This window comes from Ixodes scapularis, unplaced genomic scaffold, assembly GCF_016920785.2.
Source record: "Ixodes scapularis isolate PalLabHiFi unplaced genomic scaffold, ASM1692078v2 PGA_scaffold4__175_contigs__length_147842914, whole genome shotgun sequence".
Lineage (NCBI taxonomy): Eukaryota > Metazoa > Arthropoda > Arachnida > Ixodida > Ixodidae > Ixodes > Ixodes scapularis.
The window spans coordinates 44024576-44047432 of NW_024609879.1; the positions used below are offsets into that span (position 1 = coordinate 44024576).

Genomic DNA, 22857 nt, shown 5'->3' on the forward strand with positions numbered 1-22857 from the left:
AGTCAGTTTCGCCCCAGCGCTCGATCCTGCCGTTTCGCCGACATTGACGCGTCTGCGACACTAACCTTCCTTTTTGTGTGTGCACAAGTTCCCTCTATTAAACGTTCCGTTTATATAGTTATCCGCTCCATCATCATTTGCCGTTCGTGACAACCCGGACTAAGTGTCGTTCCAACTTAAATGTATATATCCTTCGTTTCCTCTCTCCCCTCCCGTGGGGCCGCCGTAAACTGCGCCGGGAGAGCTGGGGACCTCCGCGTGATACATATTCTTCACAGACGAACGATGACGGCCAGAGCCCCTCATACTGGGAAAGATCGGCACACTTTTGAGTATGCCGACGACCCAGCAGCCACAGCTGAGAGTAAGACAATCTGGAGATAGCACGTTGCCTCTGCCATTTAGGGTTGTCGAATTTTGAACACACTCTGGATTTGGCACTCAAAGAACGCTGTGACTCACAATTGCAACAAAAATGTTTATCGCCAATGTAAGTGTCTTTTGTCGCTACACACATAATCAGAAGCTCAAACTTACTTATCTGCTATGATCTTTGAAAATAACATGAACTTAGTTATTCCACTTTTTTGAGAGTGAATGTCTAGACTTTAAATATTACTTCTAAACATTGACCACCACCAAACTTAACTGTCGTGACAGGCTCGGTCGAAAAGAGGCGCTTGGAATCCTTGCGCTCAATCCTCAGGTTATTGTTTGTTTGAGAAAGCCTGTTTTTGTTTAAAACAAAAACAAATAAAGTTTATTTGTAGGTTATGTTTTAGGCGAACAAAAACGCATGACCAGTGCTTGAATATAGTGAACAATTGAAGGCATAACACAATCTCAGATTAGAAGTTTCGTGTTTTTAAAGCAGCTACTAACCGTACATTTTGACTAGCGCACGCAAGTCGAGTGATCAAAAGCAAAATCCCCCACATCGTGTTATCGCAAAGTCCACTTGTTTTAGCAGGCGACACACACCACCTATCGGCCGAACTCTCTCAGCATATAGGGCTCCGATGACAGCAGGATCGCAGCGCCAATGAACGGACTCAGCGACGGACGGAAACATTCCGCTCCTCCAGACCGAGGAGCATAGGTCACGTGGCTGTGAAGTCATGGCCCTATCGACCAATTAAAGTTCTTGCGTCAAGGCAGCTTTTCTGGCAAGCCACCGAGGCCGGAGCTATGCAAGGTCCTTAACCATATCGCGTTAAAAAAACATGTACGTGTTTCGCCGCATGGTACCTTATTTTTTCATCGACGAGCTCGCCGCTAAAATAAAATAAAATTACAAAAAAGAAGATTTGTCGGGATGTGGCGCAAATGCTGAACTCGGTTTAAACACATGTGGGACTTAAAAGCGCATTCTCTCCCTCTACCGAATAGGAAGAATAAAATAGAGCTCAATATCTTTCCTCCTTCCCCCGCGAGCTGCGAATCAGATTATTTCTTTTCAAAGCCACGAGACGAGCTCATCATTTGTTTTCTTGACCACGATATTCCGTTATAATCCGTGCCTCCTACGCGTCTCTACTTCTAGAGCCTGCTGTAGAGATGCTTTCGATCTGCGGTCGGGCAATGTTTAATCCTCTCCGCTTCATCACTAGAACAGCGAACAGAATAACACACTGCAAACGGTAAGTGCCATGACCTCTTCATATTGGTGGATTAAATGTTTAGTTTAGAAGGGGCAAGAAAAAAAAAAGCTTAAAAAGGTTATTTCTTAGATCGCGGTGCGGTCAGCCAAGCTAAGCAATACCTTCATATTTTGCCGAAATGCTCTACGTACTAAGGCGACATGTAAATGGGAAGGCGTCGGCTGAATAAAGCAATTGAAATGTTATAGGTCGCAATAAACGCATTCGCCTTCGCATTTTAAGATACCAAAGATCTTAGGTGTTAATTAACAAAGTAAAGGTTGAATGGCTCATATTTGCAGCATGCAAGGGTCATGAGTTTAGTTGGACATGCTGTGAACTTTTGTTTCGGGCTGAAGATGGAATATTTAATTATAACATCTAGAAGGGGAATTTTGACGGGTGCGATATCCACCTAATGATAAAAAGAGGCGCGAGGCCCCATGAAAGGATCTGGGACAGCTGACTGGCCTGCTTCATGCAGCGCCCCTAACGGTGCCCAAAATATTAATCGAGGAATTTGAATTTCGTTATTTTTGTGCACAAACTATTTAACGAGTGAAAGTGCGCAATCCATGCAGTTGAACAAGATATAGAGCCATACCCGTTTTTATATCAAAGGAATATGACAGTAGTTGCACTTTCAATATTGCAGAAACCTGAGTCAAAAGTTAAGAAAAGCTATGCTACATTTCAACACACCCGCTGCGGGCAGCGCGTGTGTTATCAATATAAAGATAAATATGGTGGCTCTACATGGGAGGGGGGGGGGGGGGGGAGTGTGACGAGCATCTGATGAGCTTTCATCATTAACCAGGCGACTCAACCACTCGTTTTATGCTGGCCTCTTCTATAGCCAGAGTTTTTTCTACAGGCAGGTCGAAGATCGCAAAAATGTAAGGGGCTTCTTAAGCTTACATTGGAATTTTCTCAAATTTCTTACCTAAACAAAAGCATGGAGTAATCTGAAATATACAGGGTGAAACAAGGAGACGGCAAGCTCTTTAAATCGACCGGAAAATTCGGTTTCTTAACCTATCGCGCTACGACTTCGAGTAGCGTTGCCCACAGATGGTGCATTTTTTTTTGTAAAATTTGCGAAGCGCGAACTTGCCTGAGGAAAAAGTAAAGAAAGAAAAAGGCTTAGCTCCCATGGAAAGACAGCGAAGCCACCGGTCTGCAAACAACACGGCGCCGTTTCGCACGGGAGACGAGAGATGGCGCAAGCGGTCGCGACGCCAAGAGCCGCCAACGAACAAGCAGACGACGCCGAGAGCCGGCCCTTTTGCAGACAAGGAACTGCAGCTCATGGCTGTTACCGCGCCTGTCTTTTTTGTTTCTGCGACTGTCGCCGCCTGCGGAACGCGCGCCGCTTTTGAGTCGAAAAGATCGTCTGCTAAAAAGGCCTGCTCTCGGCGCCGTATGCTCGTTCGTTGGTAGGGAGGCTCTAGTGAGGGTGGGCGCAACTCAAAACCTGGAGAGCGGTTGCAATTTAATGGCGGCGCCTGAGGGAGAGGATTCGAGAAAGGATATGTTCCAATGTTGCCTGCACGAGAGCCGGCGCCCGCTCTGTTGCTACTCTGTTGCTCCATGCGCCTTTCCTCCTCTCGCCTCCCATTGCAAGCAACGAACGCCTTGGCGCAGCCTCTCTCGCTTCCTTCTCGCTCCGAGAATTGCAAATGTCGAGAGGAGCAAGCAGGGTTGCCAGACAAGCAGCAACGTCCAAGATGGCGCAATTTACCATTTTTCGCGTTAAAAAATACTTAACCTATCGCAACAAAACTGGTGGCTATGGAAAAGTAATCATTTATACCTTGTGTAAATTATTCAACCAGGTTAATGGGCCTCTATGACCTGAGTTAGGAAAGAAAACGACCCTTTGCACCATAGACTCCCAGCAAAATTGAGCAATTAAAGGGCGTCCATGTCCCGTGATGCCCGATCTAGGAGTTGCACCCACCCTCACTTGAGCCTCCCTATTCGTTGGCGGCGTTTGTTGCGCCATCTCTTGTCTCCCGTGAGAAACGGCGCCGTGTTGTTTGCAGACCGGTGGCGTCGCTGCGTTTCCATAGGCGATAAGCCTTTTTCTTTCTTTACTTTTTCCTCAGGTAAGTTCCGCTCTTCGCAAATTTTACCAAAAAAATGCACCATCTGTGGGCAACGCTGCACGAAGTCGTAGCGCGATAGGTTAAGAAACCGAATTTTCCGGTCGATTTAAAGAGCCTGCCGTCTCCTAGTTTCACCCTGTATATATTTTTAAGCCGTTTACGAGTCGGGACCCATTAATTGCCGTATGTTGCTCAAGCTAATCTGCCTTCCGCACCGACGCTGGTTCGTAGTGTGTGTGTGGTCGCTTTGACGGTCGCCACTGTTCGGGCGTTGTTGATGAGGAGCAAGCGCGGTATTAAAATATTTACATGGACCTTCGCGGCTAATAACTCGCGTGATTGCCAAACTCAGTGATAGTAATTTTTGTTTAGAATGATGAAAGTGCAAAAAGGGGTGGTTTTCTCATACGTTTTGTTGCCGATAATTTGTCGATCGTTGATTATATATCTCTGTCCTCGTTTGCCCGTCAATTATCTCTTGCATTACATCGACCATTTAATTAAAACTCCAGGACTTATTCTCTTTTTAATAGTCAAAAATGTTTTTTTTTTAAGTCATCGTACACACACCGTCCGAGATGTGCTTACAATGGTACATTTTTCAGGAGACAGCAGCTGACTTCTACTTTGCCATGTTTGCACTCCATGTATACACATCCTTGATATGTTGCGCAAGTATACTTGAACTGAAAGTTCCACAAAAAACAACTAATTTTAATTTACTATCAATGCTCTAACATGGCTAAAGCTAGCTGCTGCCCATGGTGACGCGTGGAGTGTTCAACTGATCGGTTGTCGAGAAATATTTATTGACGTAAACGTTCTTATAAAGTTTATAATAAGGTTTGTAATCGTGATACGCAAGATAAATAAGGTGTGAAACTCATGAGAGAACGATGAAACTATCCCTTTCCTTTAACCTTCACATTCTGCCACACAGGAAAACTCTATGCAATCTGTACCCTTTTTCCCAGCATTCTACGCGTGCTTACATGAGGTTGCAATATTTAGCACCAATAAAGTACACTAACTTTTAGTGTTATAATGTGAAGGCTGCCTTATCTCCGGCAGTACTCCAACGCTATCAAAGCTTCTTCGCACGAAACCACATGTGAATAAGACAAGATGAAGCCACTGGCTCTCACAGCAATATGATACCAAGTTGATACCAAGTATCGGTCGGTGCAGCAGATAGGTACACAGAACAAAACTTGTTCAACACTTGTCCACTTGAAACACAAGTCGCCACTAAAACTACTAGTCTGTGCATAGGCGTAGACTTCGGGGGGGGGGGGGGGGGGGGGGGCATCGGGGTTTGTGCCTCCCCCAGTGAGATCCAGGGGGGGGGGGGGCAGAGACCCCCGGGCACGGGCCGTAATTCTTACCGAGACACTGTTTACGTGCCTTGTAACGAGCTTCTAGTAGTGGCATGTAAACAAAATAACGCCCACATTACCTTAATTGACAAAGTACATTGGAAATGGAATCCCAGCGTGCTTTCGTTAGCTTCGATCTTCAGTTCTGGCGAAGAGGTAACGGGCAACAGCGCCCCCCCCCCCCCCCTCCCCCGAAGAACTTCTCACCTGCCCCCCCCCCCCCCCCCCCCCGGGAAAGTGGAAAGTCTACGCCGCTGAGTGTGCAAATATTGGACATTAATCTTAAACACTATCTGCATTACATTTGAACCCTTTTACAGCTGAAAGCAATAAAAGGAATAAAGTTGTTTTCGCAGAACAGTTCTGTGCAGTGTAAACAGATCGGTGTATGTGATCACTCGCTTCAAACTAAAAGGCGCCTAGAAATAAAGTTGGCAAGGACTTCTTCCTGACTTATATATGCGCAGAGGTGACATCTTGTGGTTTTCTGAAATCTAGGTGAAATTATAGAAAATTACAAATACATTACTATTTGTCCGGACTATAGTATGCGTTATGAATCCGTCACGACCCTCTATAAATTGTCATTCTTGCGCATAAAGTTAGTGTATAAGTTGCACCTTTGTATAAGGCGCGCTTATGTATTTTTAAGGTGCAGGAGACGCCCACACCGGTGACGATACCTCTCTTTCCATCTTCGTACCACTTAATGTAATGCTGGACGAAAAGCGAGATCCATCGGTCGCAATCCACTTCGGTTGGATGCCCAGGTGGAAAATGAGGAAGTCGCTACTGACAGAAACTCATGTTTTCATGGAAGTATTTCTGGAACCTCTGCATCTTGAGACCAGATCCCAGGTACACTTTGTCCCTGACTTTCGTCTCGAGGAGGTACAGGACTTACAGGTGTTTTACACTTTCGCTCATTATGCTTCGACAGAAACCTCAGGCTCCGGCACGGTGGTGCCGGAGCTAACCAGATCGCAAGCCACTGGACCCGAAACAGTCAGAACGTTCTATGCAATTTAGGGAAGGAGAAGAGGAGAGAACAGGTCGACAGGACACCTTGACGACACGGGGACATTGGGCGAAAAACTTCGCAGTTTTCCTTGTCGGCCCGTTATCAACCGTGTAGATGGCTGAGCCCACCTGCCTCTGAATATTCTGATGCAGCGAGGACTTAAGCTCTAGCTGCTCCTGTAGCAAGGCTTGTTGATCTTTAACACTTGTCCAAGGGTAAAGGAAGCTGACTTCTGTACACACCTTGCAATAGAGTAAGACTTTATTCGTCCTTGATACTGCTTGATCACTCTTCGGATATGCTGGTGCACTGTTGCCGTTGAGACACGAGGCTCGGGAGTTCCACAGCCAGTCGCGAGAAGACATGTTTGACTACTTTTGCCTTAGCAGGAACGCATAAATCTTTCGTGTAGCAGTATGGCGAATAATACTGCACACTCCCAAGCACTTCATGACACCTCCGCAAATGACAGTGCTTTACTACAGCAAAACGGACTATGGATTTTAACGGGCGGTTGAATCTCACCACCTGCCCATTTGCCTGGGTGTGGCAAAGTGCCGCCTTTACATGTCGGATACCATGAATATTCGGGAACACTACGAACTCTCAAGGCATGATCTGACGACCATTGTCCGTGACAATGTCTTCAGGTAACCTGCCTCGGGCGAAGACCACCTTTTTCGACCATTACAGTCCTTTGTAAAATCATCCTCACCGAATCCCATGGGTTTCAAGAAGCCTGTTTTTTCAAGTTACGCGATTAGGTTTATGAGTTCTTCAATTTTCGTGACATATTTGAAGTATTCTGGCCCAATATGATAGATGTTGTGTCCTTCACCTTTTATCTGGTTCTCTGTGTCCTTGCTAACAACATCACTTCCCCAGCCTAATGCACTACCACAGAATTATTTAATTATTCGAATATCAAAATTTCGGATTCTTTTCCTTGTACAATTTTAAAGCTGGTTTCTTTTGCATTCAAACTTCATCGGTTTCCCAAACACCGATCTCATGATATTTTCTAGAAAAATAAATAAATCAAAAATTAGCTGGATACCTTCCCCAAGCGGGCCAGTGATCGGTCAGTCGAAATGTAATATAGTATTTTGATCGGGAGCTACATAAATGGTCGAAACACAACAAATTTATTTGATGATGCTGATTCTCTCGACGCGAGCCTGCGGGCTCTCTTTCTCCATCTTGTATGCAGGCATTTTCTCAGTAGCTCGAGTGCCAGAGCAACTTAAAGAAGACTTCACGTTAAAGACGTGTAAATATAACATGATATTAGTCCCAAAGAGCCTCAACTAATCTGAAAGAACAGAGCCTCGCGCAGATGCTCTTCAGCCAGTAGCAATAAACTTTCAGAGTTAAAAAAAACATAGATTTGATGAGGATAACCATGAAGGCACGCTGATCTCCTGATAAGCCGTGGTATGTGTAATTCCCGCAGTTTGCGAGTACTAGAATGATATTAAAATATGTATGCGTTAAGTGAAATTGTATCATTATGAACACAAATTAAATTGAAATAAACTCACTTGATTCGACAGACCACGGCGACCCACGCTCCTCTCCTCGATTTCCCCTAATGGCTTGTCGGGAACCTATAAACCATGATCGGCGTCCCCGTACCTCTGGCGTTCAGAGGGGTGTTGTGACATCCGACGAAACAGCAAACGGTGAGGAAAGACATTTTCGATGGAGGTTTGAAGGCGGCAAACCACCCAAAACGATAATCGCAGCACCGCTTATTGCAAGCCTGCGTCCCCAATGGGTCCTGAAGTCGCCATAACGAGGCGCCACCTGGCTGACGAAACTACAGTGTTGGAGGCTCATACGCGCCTCGTAAAAAAGGGGCGCAAGTTGCGATGAAAATCTTGGCCACCGCGAGGGGCGCTGCATTCTGCAGGAGAGTCGTTTTGAACGGAACGCTGCGAAACCCTTGGATACCGCCCGTCTTATTTCCCCTTCCAGCCGCCATAAAAAAACAAAAGTGCTCGAACCGTTCAAAACGTTTTTTGACATTTCGTAAATTTAACACTAAGAACATCGACAACTATCTAACTTTCGAATTTCTGGCACTAAAACTGATGCATATTTTCGAAGTTTTACAATTTTCGTGCGCCGAAATTATACATTATTTTCTACATTTTATGTTCACAGAGTGTGGAGTTCAAAAGCGTGGAATTATTCCAACTTCCAAACAAAGCTTCTTCTAGGTCGGAATCAATCTTACTCCAAAGGTTTAGCGTAACAACTATAAGTAGCGTAAATATATTGCTGGTAATATTGAACCTAAGCTTCACTTACCCGATCATAGGTTATTCGATTCGATTGGGGTTGCCAGGGGCATTATGCCTCGCAACCGTCTCACTGTCGTACGGGAGATTTTCCGTCCACATTTAGCACACAGGCTTTTTTATGTAAAATCGCGTAGGATTGTTCAAATGTAAATCGATAATTGATATATGTGTGCAAGTTTGAAATTTGACCAAGCAAATTTGCTGCGATGTCCTTCGTAACCTTAGTTGCTTGTGAACCTAGGTCTTGGACTTTCCTTGAGGAAACGACTGGTTTTCCGTGCCAGGGATGGGTAGATGGGCGACAGGAAAAGTCGTCACGCATCAGAGTCCAGTAGCTTTCCGCACAGGAGAGATGCATACATCTCTACTTATTGTACTTTTCATCGAAGAGGAAAAGTGCGACAAAGTGACGATTTCCTCACATGTGTCATACAAATGAGCGCAACCAGGTGAAATATAATTTTTTCTGAATTCGTGCTTCTCGACCTTGAGCTGTGTCAGGATCTGTGCCTGTGTCCCTCTGTCCAGTGTTTGTTCACCTTCCGTGAGCCATTCTCTGGATGCAAACGCTCAGAAAAACGAAACAGTGTTGGGAAGTTTTATGTGTTGCCCTTGTGCATTGGGCACAAAATTTATCATGCGGCTGGAACTGAACCTTTCCGTTTCTCACTCTTGAAGCACAGAAAACGCCAGTGGCACCAAGGGACATTTTCATATCCTCTTCATTTCGCCCCGGGATTATGCATATCGAAATTATTTTTCAATTTGGTGCACGGAGGCTGCAGAATACCCTTTAGAATGTACTCCTAAAGTACCCTTCTTCTTGGGGCGTGACGTCATATCCAGTTTTCTGAATCCACGATATCGCGCACCTTCCGCGCCTTGCACACTCTTGCTATTTTCAAAGAAGATCAGCAAAACACGTTACGACTGGTGTCAGTGCCGGGAAATATACCTGGCAAGCTTGCAATTGCACGCGCTACCCATACAAGCGATAGGCGCTTGGCGGCCAAAAGGTCTGGGCATGACATAACAACTCTGAGGGTTTTCGTGTTTTCTTGCGTTTACTTACATCTTCAGGGAAAATGAACGCAATATTAAACTTCAATGTATAAAAATACAATAGAAATTACCTCCAATTATATTTTTGTCTAGAACGTCTTTACCTTCATTTTTTAATATTGCCGCGCGCCAAGTAGGCAGCGCGGCCGTAGCCTAACGGTTATCGCGCTTGCCTCCCACGCGAATGGCCAGGGTTCGATTCCTGGCCGCGGCTACGCATTTTTGTTTACACTGTAATGTGATGTTCTAGTGAATTCGAGAACCGTCTAGCTGATTCGAGGTTGGAATGTTCTATGCGTCGAACCTTCTACATCGAATGCTCCAGAAGCCAACGCGTGTACAAAAGCGGCTCCGCCTGGCAAGCAGGAGTCAGTTTCGCCCCAGCGTTCGACTGTGCTGCTACGCCGACTTCGACGCCCGCAACGCTCTGTTATTGTCTTTTGTACCCTTTTATTTTGGCACAAGTTCGCCACATTAAACGTTTATTTATTCCTGCTTATTTCTTGTTTATTAGTCACCACCCGTGACATTTTGGTGGAGGTGCGGGGTACCGCATGTCCGTGCAGCGCAGCCCTCCGAGTTCCCGCGCTACAAGTCCGAACGCAAGCTCCCGAGGACCCAACGAAGACCAGATCGAGACTCGATCAAGTCGCCGAACCCAACGGCTACACCCGGAATACGGACTTTTACCACCCAGGACCAGGCAGCCGACGATGGCCAACCAGTCGCAGACCCCCGCCGCTCCTGCTGTCGTCTACCTACCCGTCGCTCCTTGAACACCGGCTCCATTCCACGGCGAACAGTACGAAGACGTCGAAGACTGGATTGACCAGTTTGAACGCGTTGCCCGCCACAATTGCTGGACAGACGAGCAGCGCCTGCACAATGCCTATTTTTCGATTTAGGGGACCGCCAAGCACTGGTACGAGAATCATGAGTCCTCCCTGACGTCGTGGGACATTTTCAAGACCGATCTCAAGGCTGCCTTCATCAACCACCACCGCCGAGAGAGAGCCGAGGACCTACTGCGAACCAGAACCCAGGGCCCCAACGAGAGTGTCACCGGCTTCGTAGAGAACGTCCTGCGCCTGAGCGCCCGCGCCGACCCTCGGGCTACACAAGAGAAGAAGCTACGCATCCTCATGCGGGGCGTGAGAGAAAACATCTTTGGTGGCCTTGTCCGCAGCCCTCCGACAACTGTCGAAGACTTTGTCGCCGAGGCGACGAACATCGAGCGTGCCCTGCAAGCCCGAGCCAGCCACTACCATCGACCACCCGGCCTCGCCGCCCTCGCTCCGTCTAGCTGCGAGCTTGCCTCCAGTATCCCGGGCATCTGCGAGGTCATTCGAGACGTTGTCCGGGAGGAGCTTCGGAAGCTGCTGCCTGCTCCCAACCAGCCAGTTTCGCTGTCGATAGCCGAAGTGGTGCGCGAAGAAGTTCAGCAGGCAATTCAACCGGAGGCTCCTGCCAGCGTAGCTGCACCCGAGGAGCCCACCCTGACCTACGCCGCAGTGGCCCGACGGCTACCGCCTCCTCCTCGCACCTATGTTGCGCCGCCCCGACGTCAGTCTCCTGCGCCGCAGCACGACCGACGCCGCGACGACCAGTTCCAGTACGCCAGCCAGGAACCCCGTACACCCCGAAAGACCGATGTGTGGCGAACGCCCGACCGACGCCTTCTGTACTTCCACTGCGGGGAAGCAGACCACACCTACCGCCGATGCCCATACCGACGACTTGGGCTGCGGGGGTTCCACCCGAACGACCCGCGACCCCGTTATGGTGAACGCCCTCAGGAAATCGACGAGTACCTGCGACGACCTCAGTCCCCCGAGCCTGCGTTCCGCCGAGAGTTCCGGTCGCCTTCGCCACGACGTCCAGCTTCGCCGATGCACCGACCCCGACGTGAAAGCCTGTCGCCCCTCGCTCCACGCCGGGGAAACTAGGCGCGGCAACCCCTGGAGGTGGAGTTGCCAAAGACAACCGACGCCAAGATCCTCCAGGAACGTCGGAGGGCCCCCACTCGAACGCTACCAGAGACCGAAACGACGCCCCGGCAGCGGTGTCCAATAACCTAAATGTCGTTATTGACGGGCACGACGCATCAGCACTCGTGGACACCGGAGCAGACTACTTGGTCTTGAGTGGGAGGCTCTCCCTCCGCCTTCGAAAAGTCACCACGCCGTCCGATGGACCACAAATACGAACCGCCGGGGGGCACCTCATCACACCAGTCGGGAGATGCACTGCTCGCGTCGAGATCCACGGTGAGACGTGCTCTGTGAAGTTCGTCGTTCTGCAAGACTGTTCAAGGGACGTTATCCTCGGAATGGACTTTCTCTGCGCGTATGGCGCCGTCATCGCCCTCGGGGCTAACCAGCTGACGCTGCGAAAGCCTGTTTTACCGGCGGTGGAGACCAACACGACGTCAACCACAATCCGAGTTATCGCCGACCATGTGAACTTACCGCCGCGGTCGAGTGTTTTCGTCACCGTTATAACCGACGCAGCCATACACGGTGAAGCTCTTCTGGAAGGCAGCGTCCAACTGCTCCTTGAGAAAGGAATTGGCGTCGCACGAGGCGTAACGAATCTCCAAGAAGGACGTACAACTGTTCTTCTGACAAACTTCCGAGAGGAGCCGCAGCACCTAACGAAGGGCACCACTGTGGGCCACATTGAGGAGCTTCAGGCGCCAGTCGTGGTCACCGCAATCTCCGAAGAAACCTCGTCGCAGAACAGCACGCCGCCGCCGCCGATGGACATTGACCCCGAGCTCCCAGCTCCTAAGCGCTGGCAACTGGTTGATGTCCTCGCTGAATACCGTGACTGTTTTGCCACGTCGTCGAAAGTTCGCCAAACACCAAAGGCGAAACATCGCGTTATTACCGACGACGACGCGCTCCCTGTCCACCAGTCGCCGTATCGAGTCTCCTTAAAGGAAAGGAAGATGATTCAGGATCAAGTCCAAGAAATGCTCGACGACGACATCATTCAACCCTCAAGAAGTCCATGGGCGTCCCCAGTCGTCCTTGAAAGAAGAAGGACGGAACCCTGCGGTTTTGCGTGGACTATCGTCGACTGAACGCTGTGACGAAGAAGGACGTCTATCCCCTCCCCCGCATCGACGATACGTTGGACCGACTGCGCCACTCCCGATATTTTTCGTCGATGGATCTGAAGAGTGGCTACTGGCAGATTGAAGTCGACGAACGCGACCGGGAGAAAACTGCCTTCGTCACTCCCGACGGACTGTACCAATTCAAAGGGATGCCGTTCGGGATTTGTACTGTGCCAGCCACCTTCCAGCGTGTCATGGACACCGTGCTGGCAGGTCTGAAATGGCAGAGCTGCCTCGTCTACCTCGACGACGTCGTGGTATTTTCACGAGATTTCGACGAGCACCTGAAACGACTTCGAGCCCTGCTTCGAGCCATCAAGACCGCCGGCCTGTCACTCAAACCAACAAAGTGTCGATTCGCCTATGGTGAACTTAAGTTCCTTGGCCACGTCGTGAGCAACAAAGGTGTTCTCCCTGACCCTGAGAAGACCCGCGCCGTGGCTGCATTTACGCCGCCGTCTGACAAGAAGGCCGTGAGAAGATTCCTCGGACTTTGTGCCTACTACAGACGATTTGTTCGGGACTTCGCCAAGCTGTCCGCACCGGTGACGCACCGCACGAAGGACGCCGTAAAGTTCGAATGGACAGACGAACACCAACGGTCATTCGATGAGCTGAAACGAAGACTCCAGACGCCCCCGATTCTCGGCTATTTCGACCAGTTCGCTGATACAGAGATTCACACGGACGCCAGTAACACCGGACTTGGCGCGGTGCTTGTTCAAAGGCAGGACGGGGCAGAGCGAGTCATCGCATACGCGAGTCGGGCGCTGTCTAAGGCGGAGAGGAACTACTCTACAACTGAAAAGGAGTGCCTTGCTGTCGTCTGGGCAATAACGAAGTTTCGCCTCTATCTTTATGGAAGTCCTTTTCGCGTGGTCATGGACCACCACTCGCTCTGCTGGCTCGCGAATCTGAAAGACCCCTCCGGACGCCTCGCCCGGTGGAGCCTACGACTGCAGGAGTTCGACATGACCGTTGTGTACAAGTCCGGCCGGAAGCACCATGACGCCGACTGTCTGTCAAAAGCTCCTGTCGAGGCCGGTCCTGCCTGTTTCGAAGACGACGACGATGAGTGTTTCCTCGGCGCTTTGGACGTCAGCGACATGGCAGCACTCCAACGAGACGACCCCGAACTGCGAGCGCTCATCGAGCACTTAGAGGGACAAGCGAGTTCGGTTCCCCGTGCTTTCTTAAGAATCCTGCATACATTCTCCATGCGGCGAGGGGTGCTGTACAAGGAGAACTTCGTCAACAACAACACAGCATTGCTGTTGGTTGTTCCTGCCAGCCTTCGAGACGAAATATTCCAAGGATGCCATGACGACCCAACGGCTGGACACCTTGGCTACAGCAGGACGCTCGCCAGGATTCGAGAAACGTACTACTGGCCGAGGCTACCGAAGACCGTTCACCTATACATTCGATCATGCCACGAGTGTCAGAGACGCAAGAAACTGCCAACGAAGCCGTCAGGACTTTTGCATCCGACTTCTCCCCCGTCTATGCCGTTCCAGCAGATCGGAATGGATTTACTTGGCCCTTTCCCATCGTCAACGTCGGGAAACCGCTGGATTACCGTCGCCACCGATTATCTCACACGGTACGCCAAGACGAAAGCCCTTCCAGCAGGCACGGCTGTTGAAGTCGCCAAGTTTTTCATTGAGTCCATTGTCCTCCGGCACGGCGCCCCTGAAGTCCTCATCACAGACCGTGGATCTTCGTTCATGGCCCAGCTGACGCAAGAGATCCTTCGTCTCAGTGGCACCGGCCATCGCCGAACCACTGCATACCACCCGCAGACCAACGGGCTGACCGAGCGACTCAAAAAGACAATCGCCGATATGATCTCTATGTACGTCGACGTAGAGCACAAGACGTGGGACAAGGTGTTGACCTACGTCACGTTCGCCTACAATACGGCCGTTCAGGAGACCAATGGATTCACCCCTTTCCAGCTGGTACATGTTCGGAAGGTAACGACCATGCTGGACGCAATGCTGAACCATGAGCCATCTGACAATGAGAGCGACGACGCTCAGGCGGTTGCTCAACGCGCCGAAGAAGCCCGCCAGCTCGCCCGACTCATGATTCAAGACCAGCAACGCGTCGACGCGGGCCACTACAACCTTCGTCGCAGGGACGTTCACTTCCAGCCCGGAGACAAGGTGTGGGTGTGGACGCCCATCCGTCGCCGCGGCCTCAGTGAGAAACTGCTGAAACGGTACTTTGGACCATACAAGGTACTTCGTCGCCTCGGCGAGCTGAACTACGAGGTGATGCCCGACGGAACAAGAACATCATCACGCCGCCCACCACGACCTGAAGTCGTCCACGTCGTGCGCCTGAAGCCGTACTACGCTCGATAGGACTGTGGATCTTATGTGTTTCAAATGATTCTTTAGTTTGCTGTTCTTTTTATGTGCTTTGTTTTGTTTTGTGTTGCATCGGGGCGACGCACGTTTTAAGGGGGGAGTAATGCCGCGCGCATGGTAGGCAGCGCGGCCATAGCCTAGCGGTTATCGCGCTTGCCTCCCACGCGAATGGCCGGGGTTCGATTCCTGGCCGCGGCTACGCATTTTTGTTTACACTGTAATGTGATGTTCTAGTGAATTCGAGAACCGTCTAGCTGATTCGAGGTTGGAATGTTCTACGCGTCGAACCTTCTACATCGAATGGTCCAGAAGCCAACGCGTGTACAAAAGTGGCTCCGCCTGGCAAGCAGGAGTCAGTTTCGCCCCAGCGTTCGACTGTGCTTCTACGCCGACTTCGACGCCCTCGACACTCTGTTATTATCTTTTGTACCCTTTTATTTTTGGCACAAGTTCGCCACATTAAACGTTTATTTATTCCTGTTTATTTCTTGTTTATTAGTCACCACCCTTGACAATATTCATTTCGCGCGAATGGAAAAAGGCTTGACCTGCGTCAACTGAAATTCAGATTTAGTTTGCGAAACAGTGCCAGCTATAAAAGAAGAAACGAGCGTCGAAAAAGCACCAGCGAGCAACGACGGATGCAGGAGCAGCGAGCGACGATGCCTCGGCATGACAGCTGGATAAGCGCGAGAGTAAATGAGTCGTCAACAGGGTTGTAAAGTACCTAGGTACAAGTAACTGGAAATCGGTATCTAGGTACTTGTGTTGTATCTGAGGTACAAACCTAGGTACTTTAATTTCTCAGTATCTGTATTTGTATCTTAGGTACATTTTCCAGTGACTTGTAACCAAGTGGAGATACTTTTTACAGGTACTTTTCAATTCGCTTCGTCAAAATGGTAGAAACTATACATCTTAAAGTATTAACACACTACCATCTGCCATGATTGACGTTGAGTTGGGTACGACATCGGAGGCACTGACTTGATCGAACGACGTTTTACCGAACGAAGCCCCGCCTATGATGTTTCATCGAACGACATACTTTAGTGAATGTAGGTGTTCATTTGAGGGAACGGTGGATTAGCGATGCCGTTCTAGCGACACCAGTTTATTCAATCGCTTCGGAACTCCATTTAGGGGAAATAGCGACCTGCTTCCATCATCTCAAACTGAAATCGACTTCATTGCGTGTTTGAAGTTCCTCTGACAGCTATACAAGGAAGAAGATAACTTGAACGACGTGCGCTGTTTCTGCTGCCCGTATCTTGTCCTGGTGGTGGCACTGTTCTACCATAAATACAATATAAAATATAATTGCAAATAAATTATAATTAGAATCGTAAAGCAATGTAACATCGCGTATATAATACAATTTCCACTCAATAAATTGGACTCAAATTTTGCAGTTATAAAAACTGAAAAAGTTCCGAAAGAAAAAAAAAAACTCTTTTTTCTTCTGACTAACTAAAGAAAAAGTAAAACGAAGAAGCTTGAAGCCTTTCGCTCGTCGTCGCGAAGGTTAGGTGCATATGCACTCGACTCATGCCTTTCTTCATGCGGCCGACGTCTTCTGGGCCCGTCGGCGTCAGCACCGGCTCTGAGGGCGAGAACTTCAATAAGCGAGTTTCGGCGGCTTTGGTGTGACATGGTAAACAGTGAAAGCTGCGGCCTCAGTGAACCAATTGGAGCTTGGGGAAAGGCACGTGAGGACTCAACACCGATGTCGACATCGCATTGGCACCAATAAAGCACATTTATCGAACTAATTTTTGAGTGTATCATTATTATAAAAAGCTTTACTTCCAATATATTTTGACAAACTTGGGGAAAATATATAAAGACAGTATCTTTAAAGTAACTGTACCTGTACCTAGGTACAACTTTAAGCAAGTACCTTGGTGCGTACCTAAGTACCTTTTCGTATGAGTAGCTGTAACTGTATCTTAGGTATATTTTTAAAGTAACTTCTACAACCCTGGTCGTCAACAACGCGCTCGCCTTCTGATCTACTAAATGCGGGACATGAATCGACACGCGATGTAAGGAAATAGATTTTCGGTTCAAAAGTAGTAGCAATCGAACAGCACGTTAGGTAGACAAATAAAGGAAGCAACAATAACAACAAAAACAGAAAAAAAAGACCGGAAGGTTTAGAGCTCTGAAACGCGAATGGGGACTTTAATTTTACAGGAGTGCCCAAGCTGCGAGCGATTTCTTCGTGAATTCCCCCAGTGACGACCCATGTGTGTCTACGTTACGTCAGCAGTTTCTGTGGCTGAACATTACAATTCCAAGCGCGTCTGTTTTGCTGAATATTTGGAGTGGCGTCTGTAATGAAAGAACAGGCAGGCGTTTTTAACACTCCCACTGTCGGATGACTCGTGATATTTGCGAAATATTGCGTATTCTTTTTCGATGGTGCTTAGCGGGAGAACAGCTTGTAAAGCGAAAACAGAGTGGACGAGCGAGCCTCGTCACAGGTTTTCTGCGTGAAATTTTCATTGAGTCGAAGATCTGTTGTTTCCCTTCTCAATTTAGAGATGAACGGATGCCACCTAGAAGACGAGGCCTATACCGTTCTTCCTTTAACGTCATCCCTAGTGGACCTTCGCAGCTCCGCAGATCTCGCGTTCCCGTTGACTGTGAACGAGTCTTGCAACGACTCACGACGTTCACGATGTTAGCAGACGCGTCGCCAAGTTGCAGGCTTTTTCCTATTTGGCGAGCTCTCCCATCGGGCTTTTGCTTGACTGTCGCTCAGGGTGGGCCGGGAAACTAGTAAAAATGACGTCACGCGGAGGAATTGTCAACCAGGTGGTATTAAGAAAACACGATGGATGTGCGAAGCTCACTCTTCTTGCTAAAAGGTTAAGCCTCACCAGAGTTTTTTGTAGACGGCAACTACTTCGACATACAACGTCAAAAATAATTTCAAACGTTAAACACGCGTCTGTGGTGTGATTTCCTTGAGTCATAAGGATACTTAGACACTTTGAAAAGATTTTGACCTCTGTCGTCAAAAATCGTTTTCTAACAACACGGAGGTCTTACGTTAAAAAAGCTACAGTTAATATATTTTTCGTTTTTCTTTTACTTCTTGTTGCATAAGAATGTTCGTCGAGCTGTTGTCTTCACGTTTTTAGAATGTATTCGTTGTTACCGGTAGAAACTGTTGTGCAGTTCAATGCATTGTCTTTCATCTGATGGCGCAAATAACCTAAAATACGTTTATGCCAGTCCCATAAATTGCAGGTTCTTGGTGCCATCGTTATTCCGCTAAATAAATTGCGCCTAAACTTTTTTTTTCTTTTTCACCAGCTACCAACCATCAAAAAGTCAATGTCGTCATTTGGGAGAGTTTATTTGACACGTCAGTGTTCATTAGCCCTACACACACTGGTCCTAGATGATATAAAAACAGGAAAACAAAACGACAACGCTGAGAATTGGAGAGAGGCCGGATACAAAAAGTATTTATGACCCTTTCAAATAGGTAGGCACGGAATTGCAGGCAGGAAACCTGCACTGAACTCATCCTGTTATGTTGTGCTTGGAACTCACGCATGGAATACCTAGGCAGGATACATCGCCATTGAGCTTTATTTTGCTTTAGGATTATATTTTCAGTGTAGTCTTGTCTCAAAGCACTGAAACCATGGTGCGACCTTGCTTTAGTCAATATTTACAGCAACTCAAACCAACAAAAGCTCATGTAAGAAATTATCCAACTGTCATTTACAAACACGCTCAAGATACTTTTAGTGTCGGGTGGGAGGAACGCGCGTTAGATACATTCCGAGAAGCCATGACAACATGGTCCATGGCTAAGCCGTTTGTGAGGGAGAGGTTGGAAACTATGTTCTTGGAAAATGTCGAAATAACACAGCTCCTGATTTCAGGAAACCTTACAATATTTTTACAAAGTTATATTATGTTTCACGAAAATGACGTTATGAGCGGGAAATTTAATATAGAATATAGCTCTACCACATGTGAAACGATTACATTATATTTGTTCTCAAACTCCTGGCGGGACTGCACAAAAAAGCAACAACTTCACCTCCAAGTGTTTATTCACATTATGGCTAACGTAGGGTTAACCAAATAAACCTTTTTTTTAAATATTTCTTCGCTTAAATTATGATGTCAGATAATGTGCAGACACGACACTCTTTTTTAAAGTGTTGAGAATATCGGAGTGGACAATTGTATCATAACAATCATAGAGCTCATGTGAAATCACGCCGCAAATAGCTGAGCCATTCCAGTGCAGGTAAATGTCGGGCACGCAATGCAAACGCAATTATACTTAATGATCGAAGGGAAGCCCAGGCGTGTAGATAACATAACACTTTCTATGCTTTTACTTCCACTCTAAATATATATGGCCAGATCTGTCTACTTCGAGGCCTTTCAATATACTTTTTTCCATGACCTTAGAAGACACCCAGAACACCTTACCCGGTCCTTTAGCAATTCTGAAAACATTGCTCTTCCTGTTGCTTGCCCGTCTGTTCTCATTTTGCAGCATTGCGAACTGATGTGAAGGCTCCTCTGCCGATCTCGGTGGGCGAAGAAGGAATGTCGTCCTTGGAACCGGAGAGAAAAGTTCTTATCATCTCCTCCGCGTTGTTATACAGAATGCCCTTCGCACAATCAAGCGTCAAATTGTGGAGAGATTTTGGGTTACAGTTCGCGGATTAATGCGGAATTAGTCGGAATATGTGGCAAGCTTGGAGACAGATATCTTGGCACATTGATGCCTGAACATGGATAGAATATCTCGGACCATGAATCGGATATTTCGGGGTCAGAAGAATTCTTCACGATGGACCAGCCGCACGGAAGATTATATACACACCTACACATTTTTTGGATTATATGGTTTATGAAGGAACATATTCAAATAAAAACTTTTACAGCTTCGATCAGTCTTAAATTGAAGGCGCTGTCCTATTGACGAAAGAGGTGAACAATTTCGACCGTCAACACGAAGGAAACCTGTTTCTGGTGACCCTGTCGCATTAAGGCAAAACCAACAGTCAGAAAAATTATTTTTGTCCACCGGCAAACATGTTTGCCTATTCGTTCTTCGACAGTTGGAGAACACACTATCACGCAGAGCTGACGGCTTAACCAGCAAGGCAAAAATTCTGCATTTTTTTTTACCTTCTTTCGTGAACGGTGCCGCGGCGCTGGAAATCTGCCTTTCTAAATTGCCGTACGTTTAAGGGAACGAAAGTCACAACAGGAGGAAGTTCACCAGCGATTGAGATCACTAGTCCATGACGGACTTATAGCGTTTCTCTAAGCCAAACTGCTTGCAAAGTCTTGAGCACGTGCATCACTTTGACCAAAATCACATTCGGAACTGTTTTGAAACCATTTTGACACAGCATGGCTAGATTTATTTTAAAACACATTCTGGCGAAACAACACACCCACTCAACCAGTGGCAATACCATATCTTAATAACCTCTCCCATTGAATCAAGAATGTGATGGAAAAATACAAAGTTTCTGTTCTCTTTTTGGACCCCTTCAAAGTTTTCCCGATTCTTTGATGCAATTTAGAAAGCAAAACGTACTCCTGTAGTGTGTAAATCAAACAATGTTTCAAATACAGTCGAAATCGATTAAAAATATATTTTCTGGCAGTAAGGAACAGCTAGGAGAGACAGGTGAATGGCTAAAACTTCTACATATATATTTCTATCCGTCGTTGAGGTCTAGGTCATCGGATAACGTTGCAGTTCACGCCAACAAATGTTGTTATACAGCTATGTTCAAACGCATTGACATATTGAAAAAATATCCCCCAAAAATTGCTATGGAAAACCATTAATGCTTATTACGTTTGTATATACGGTCGTGATGTTCGTGTTAGTGCAGCGTCAGTTACCATGTGTAATGGAGAGTTTGAATTTATTCGTAGATTGGGTAAGTATATGAGAAAGTTGAGGGTTTGTACCTACATTTTTTTATTTGTTAGATACTGCGTTACATTTTTGTTTTTAATTTGTTGAATGGTTATTTGAAAGATTATGAGTGAGTCTTTTTTTCTTTTTCCCCCTTCTTTGATTTTATGTATTGAAGAAGATGAGAAAAGAAAACGAAATCATGAGTTAGTGCTGTGTTTGCGCATTTCGTCCTCTTCCTTTGTGTCTTTCGGCGCTGTTGATTCCTGTTACCAGCATGCACCGAATAGCTTAATTTCGAACTCTATAACAGATATTTTAGCTTCCACCTAGTTGCTTACACTAGGTCCCACAACCTATTTTGTTTTAGTGTGTTGATTTACTTTGTAAATTCCTCTTTTCAACGCCTTGTATATTAGAAATGTCATAACCGAAATATTTCTTGTTAATACCTCAAACATTGGAACGTTCGTACAAGAACACCATTTATGTCAGCAGAATTTTAATGTAAATGTCTTGGATATTCCGGGCCTCCTTGCAATTTTAATAATTCCTATAATCACTTTACGAGCAGAAATACACGGCCTTTATTTAGCAGAAGCGAAGAAGTGCTAGCACGCTGTTAATCCCCTGTACTCAAATAAAAAAAAAATCGCACATGTCTCGTACTGACGTTGCAAGGAGACCATCAGATTGGCCTGGCCTAGTAAGATATAAAATATGTTTCTTCTTATGTCTAAACAGGGACCTCACCAAACTCAGCTACTTTCACAAGCCCGGGAAAGACCAGCTACTGCCCTGGACTGTGGGACATTTGATTGACAGAGCGACAGAGAGAATCGGTGACACCACAGCCATTGTGTACTCTCATCAAAACATCAGCAAGACATACACGGAATATAGAAAAGACGTAAGTGTAAGCTTAAGGTATTCGTAATTCCTGAAATAAATTTCAGGCATCAAGTATTCCGTACGTAACGCATTCCAGGAAGACAAGCTATCCCTCTTACTATTGTTTACTCTTACCGCAAACATTCAATATGGACCGAGGAGGAGCCAACATTTATTGCCTATACTTACCTCACCACAAGAACGCAGATTCATCCAAACTTGCGCGACATCGACATAAAACACACACCAGTGGCAAGTAACCGCTCGTTTCAGAGAAGACAAAAAGGTAATCAAATAGCAGATAAATAAATCTACAACGAAAGCTTGAGTGCGAGGTTAATGAAATTAAGCATTATTCGCACTCTGGCTTAACGCGTACTTGCTTAAGGCAATTAAGTATTCACTAAAACACAATTTAGCAGCGAGATCCCTTCACCAGTTGACTCATCTCCAACTTTAGAGGCAGTTATTTCCCTCTTTTCAGATAATGTCAACGAACGCTCGATTGAAGGAAGTAAAAAAAAAAAAAAAAGTCAAGGCCATCTTTTTATAGGGCTAACTCGAGGCACCTGAATGATCTCTTACAGATTAGGGGTGCAATATGCTTAACTTGGAAGAGAGTGCTGACAAAATTATATTATAATTGAAACTACGATAAGAATTAACTTGGCTGGGAACCATACGTTCGCACAGATAACATTGTACACACCAGTTCTAAATAACGCTGGCGCGCTCATACTTCAGTGGAGTTTGAAAATGCCGGATTTCAGGTGTGACCTTCCTTAGGATTGTGTGTCAGCGATTGAGGTGTAGCATCGATGGTTGTGTCATGTTGATTACGTCTCAATGTTCATAACAGTTTCCGTCTGAACATGGTACCGGAACGGCATCTAATCCGCAGAATGAAGTGTCAGTTCATTAGACAATGACGCTATGTGACACCTCAAGGTTATGTGATACCATTATGTGGCACCATGGCGTGATGTGACGTCTGCTAACGTAACACAGCATCGTCAGCTGTTATCAATATGTAT

At 46.9% G+C, this 22857-nt stretch overlaps 1 protein-coding gene across 1 annotated transcript in view; it reads left to right on the forward strand.

Moving 5' to 3' along the window:
* Positions 1–1557: 1557 nt before the first annotated feature.
* The window catches only part of LOC8028428 (medium-chain acyl-CoA ligase ACSF2, mitochondrial), a 146689-nt gene continuing 125389 nt past the window's right edge, over positions 1558–22857 (forward strand). Inside the window, exons 1-2 of the mRNA XM_002399246.4 lie at positions 1558–1640; positions 21677–21842. Coding sequence (XP_002399287.3) covers positions 1558–1640; positions 21677–21842 — 249 coding nt within the window. The remainder of the gene's footprint in view (positions 1641–21676; positions 21843–22857) is intronic.